Source organism: Lathyrus oleraceus, chromosome 3 (assembly GCF_024323335.1).
Source record: "Lathyrus oleraceus cultivar Zhongwan6 chromosome 3, CAAS_Psat_ZW6_1.0, whole genome shotgun sequence".
Taxonomy (NCBI): domain Eukaryota; kingdom Viridiplantae; phylum Streptophyta; class Magnoliopsida; order Fabales; family Fabaceae; genus Lathyrus; species Lathyrus oleraceus.
This window is the reverse complement of record NC_066581.1, coordinates 128,239,979-128,244,644: the sequence shown is the minus strand read 5'-3', so window position 1 is coordinate 128,244,644 and position 4,666 is coordinate 128,239,979. Positions and strand designations below refer to the sequence as shown.

The 4,666-nt window shown below is 32.9% G+C and overlaps 1 protein-coding gene across 1 annotated transcript; it reads right to left on the bottom strand.

Annotated features, from left to right (window-relative positions):
- Positions 1–565: 565 nt before the first annotated feature.
- Positions 566–2,324, bottom strand: LOC127125751 (UDP-glycosyltransferase 73C6). The gene has a single exon (XM_051054563.1). The coding sequence runs from the start codon at positions 2,217–2,219 to the stop codon at positions 744–746; it is 1,476 nt and encodes a 491-aa protein (XP_050910520.1). The 5' UTR covers positions 2,220–2,324; the 3' UTR covers positions 566–743.
- Between the last annotated feature and the right edge of the window lie 2,342 nt (positions 2,325–4,666).

Sequence of the window (4,666 nt, the reverse complement as noted above, 5' to 3'; positions counted from 1 at the left end):
ATAAAGCTAACTTGTGCCCAAGGACACATGTTAAAAAACCCACAAATAAAAAATTTGTTTTGAAAAAATAAATAAAATTATTAATTATAAATTTGTAATAAATTCAATATACAATTTCCAAAAATTTGTTTCTATATTTATCTCTTAACTTGTGCCCCAATGACACAAGTTAGTGATATCAAAGTCAGATTTGAGTTCTAAAACAAGGATTTGATTTAAATGTAGGGTATTTATGCAGAAAATTAAAAGCGATTAATATTTTAAATAAAATACTCTTAATGCACGTAATTTTAGAAAAGCACCTACAGCAAAAAGAAAGCCCTTTTGTTAGAAAACCACTCTAATTTTTCGGTAGAGTCCATTTAATAGCAATAACCACAGACTTACTAACTCTAACAAGTAAACAACCTGTAACTCATCTAACAAATTAATGACCATAGAATCAAGTAGAGCTAGTGCAATCTAGCATAACTTGTCTAGCAAATAATTGCAACTAGAGATGAATCAAGAGGTATTAGTGAGCAGCTATATTGATCTTCATTTTTATTATCTAATGTTTGTGGAGTAAATTTAATACATTCGTTTATAATTTCATGATAAAAAACATACATACAAGGAACACCTTGTTTTTAGACAATTTCATTTTTTTTTGGTTTAAAAACACACATATACAATGATAGAACAAGAAAACAAATGATGACATCAAAATGACAAATCTTATAAATTGAATGTCTCTTCATGTCTCAACTTTTGTGTTTTGATTGTAGCTGTATGATATCTTGAATAAGCAAGGCCATATTAATATAAGAAGATCCATCTTTTTCAATAGCTTTCTTACCAATCTCACTTAATTCACTAACCCTTTCTCTTCTCTCTTTACTTTCTTCATCTCCTTCATCCATCACATTACATATTGTCTCCTTTATACTTTCCTTCTTCACAACAATACCTAACTTCTCTTCCTCACCAAACTCCATTACAACCTTCACACCAAGACTCACTCCAATCTTCAAAACTTGAGTCACAAGCTTCTCATTCAGAAATTGGTCACCAAATAATGGCCAAGTTACCATTGGAACACCAACACTTATCCCTTCCAGTGTTGAATTCCAACCACAGTGTGTTAAGAATCCACCAATTGAAGGATGAGATAATATCACCATTTGTGGGGCCCATCCTCTAATTATGAGGCCTCTCCCTTTGTTCCTTTCCTCAAACTTTTCATCACTAATCCATTTTTCCAACTCTTGAGTTTTATTAGTTCCATCCCTAATCACCCAAATAAATGGCATTTTGGTTTCTTCTAATCCCAAAGCCAATTCAACAAGTTGTGAAGAAGCTAAGTTGCATAAACTTCCAAGGCAAACATAAACAACAGATTTTGGTTTATACAAATCTAAAAACTTTAAACAATTTTGTTCACTTATGGAAGCTATGTTACCTCTTTCAGCCTTATCTAAATCATCTTTGTTGCAAAGCGAAACAGGACCAACGCACCAAACCTTATCATTTCTTTCTTTTTTATAATCATTAACATATTCTTTCTCCAGTTCTTCAAAAGTGTTTATGATTTCACCATATGATTTCATTTCAGCTTCATGCATTTTCTTCAAAAGCTCTTCCTCCATTGCTACTGGGATTTGCTCTTTGGTGACTTGAATATTGTGAGGTATGCCAGGAACAGTGAAATACTCGGAATCAGAAGTTACGCTTTCAAGAATCTTTGAAGAGTGTACCTTGAGAACGCAATGGAGACAGAAGCAAGAGAAACCATGGAATGAGATCCTTGGAATTTGATGTTTTTCAGCTAATTGACAAGTCCAAGGTATGCAAAAATCAGAGATAATGCAATTTGGTTTTGGTAACAGTTTATCAAACAGTTCCTCTGCTGATTTGTGAAGCAAGGAAACTGCATGAAAAAGACTATACATGATATCTTTTGAAATATCAACCATGTCGAAATTCTCACAACCATCTGGTAATCCAGCTTGTTCTGATGGAAAATTGAGAGTTACAAGATTGATTTGAAGGCCAGAGGAAACAGCACGAGAAAGAACAGAAGTAAAGCGTGATGCATTTTTGGGTGTAGTGAAAATGGTAACAATGGCTCCATGTTGTGCTAAGAGTTTAGCTATGTCTATCATTGGAATAATGTGACCTTGTGCTATGAAAGGAAATAGAACAAAGTGTGGAACAGGAATGTTTTCTTGCAAAACCATGGTTTACAAAATGAATGAGTCAGTGTATGTATTTTAAGTTATACTTTAATTATATAAATATCACTTTGCTATATAGAGATGATACTCTTTCCGAAGGTGTTAAGAAACTGTAACGGTCGTGTAAAGACTTTCACGATTTCGATCTGTATAGATATAACGATCGTGTAAATACTTTCATGATTTCGATCCGTATAGATATCGCGACATTCATCACAATCGTTGCGGTGTGAATTAATCATAATTTATTATTTTTAATATTAAAAAATCATTTTAACGAAGTCGTTTTCGCGGTTGCGGAACAATTTTTAAAACCCTCTCTTTCCCATAATAATTAGCAAGTTTTTTAAAAGAAATAGTGACTTTCTATTTTATTTATTTGTTTAAAACAATCAAATAGATGAATGGTTGTGGGATATGATAGATGTGTTGTATTGGAGTATATGAGAGAATCGTGTGGCTCATGTATTATGTTTTATGTTTACCACAAATTCTCTGTTTGGACGTAAACAAAATACTCAGAAGAAAGTGATGTGAAGATTCCCTTCTATGCTTGTTTACCACCAACACTAACCCTACGGGTTAGGGCCTCAATTTTTTATATTATCTTTATATAATTTATATTAATTAGTTTTTTAAAAAATGACTTTTTAAATTATTTTTATATTAATTAAATAATTAAACTTATTTAAAATATATAATAATAATAATAACAACCATTTACAATATATATCATATAACTTTTAATTTAGAAATCACACTTATGCAACAAACTTTTTTTTTTTTTTACATAATAGAAGATTTGATACTTCAATTTTTTTTAGGAATTTTGACAATGTATTTCATATTATGATTGTTTTAAATGATGAGATGTGTGTTGAGATGAGTTAATTTTATTATCACTTAAAAATAAAATTGATATTAGTAATATAATAAGTTTACATTCTAAAATATCAAAAGGACAGAGTAATTTAATAAAATGACAATATTATTATATTTTTTATTTTCTACACTCCTTCCAATATATTTGTAAGATTAATTTAGTAAAATGACAATATTATTATATTTTTTATTTTGTGCAAAACTTTTAAACGACAGTATTTTTGAAACAGACAGAGTAATTATATACTATAATCAAATAGGAATTTATCACTTAATTATATTATACCATTTATATCTATATCTATATAATATATTAAATATGAATATCACAAACACATGTTAATACTTTTATATCATATGTGTCACATTATCTTATAGTTTTATATGTCACCTCTTATTACTCATTTTTACTTTTTAAAAAGTAAAATATAATATTTATTCTCTAGCAAGCTGTCCCATGTGATGTCACAACATCTCTGTCAAAGAAGAAACCAACCGCTAGCAAGCTGGCTGCTAGTGTCCCTGAGGTACCTATTGACAACGTGCCATTCCATTTTGCTTCTAGTGTGAACAGGTGGAAGTATGTCTATCACAAGAGGCTGGCCTTGGAGAGGGAACTGGCTCAGAATGCCTTGGAGTGTAAGGAGATTGTAGACCTTATTCAAGAGGCAGGGTTAATGAAAACTGTGACTCAACTCCCAAAGTGCTATGAGACTTTAGTAAAGGAGTTTATTGTCAATGTGTCTGAGGAATGTGCAGATGGAAAGTCCAGAGAATTCAGAAAAGTATATGTGCGAGGCAAGTGTGTGAACTTCTCTCCCTCAGTTATCAACCTATATTTGGGAAGACTTGATGTAGCTCAACCTGAGCTTGAAGTGACTGACAACAGAATCTGTCAAGTCATCACTGCAAATCAAGTCAGGAAGTGGCCTCTTAAAGGTAAGTTGGTGGCCAACAAACTCAGTGTGAAGTATGCTATGCTACACAAAATTGGAGCTGCCAACTGGGTGCCCACAAATCACAAATCCACTGTGGCTGTGATGCTTGGAAAGTTCATCTATGTTGTTGGAACCAAAGCAAAGTTTGACTATGGAACCTACATTTTTGATCAAACCATGAAACATGATGGGAGCTTCAGTGTGAAGGGGCCTATAGCCTTTCCTTCCCTCATATGTGGCATTGTGTTGAATCAATTTCCAAACATATTGACAGGGAATGACTTTGTGAAAAGAAGAGAGAGTCCGTTGGCCTTCAATTATAAACTGTTCCTGGGTAAGCATGTCCCTGACATTGCCAGGACAACAGGAGAGACATCAAGTGTTGGCAATCAACCAGATAAAGTTGCTGTCATTGCCATACTCAGAGAGACTTGCAAAGAGCTAGAGGCAAGGAAGCTCACTTTGGAAAAGTTGATTATCAAATTGGAGATGTCTGATGATGGTGTGTTTGGTGAAGCTGTTGAGGCTACAAAAGGAGCTGCAAGGCAAAGTGCAGAAGGTGAAGAGGATGCCAGTCCTGATGATGGCACTGATGCTGAGGCTGACTCTGAGTCAGATGATTAAATCATT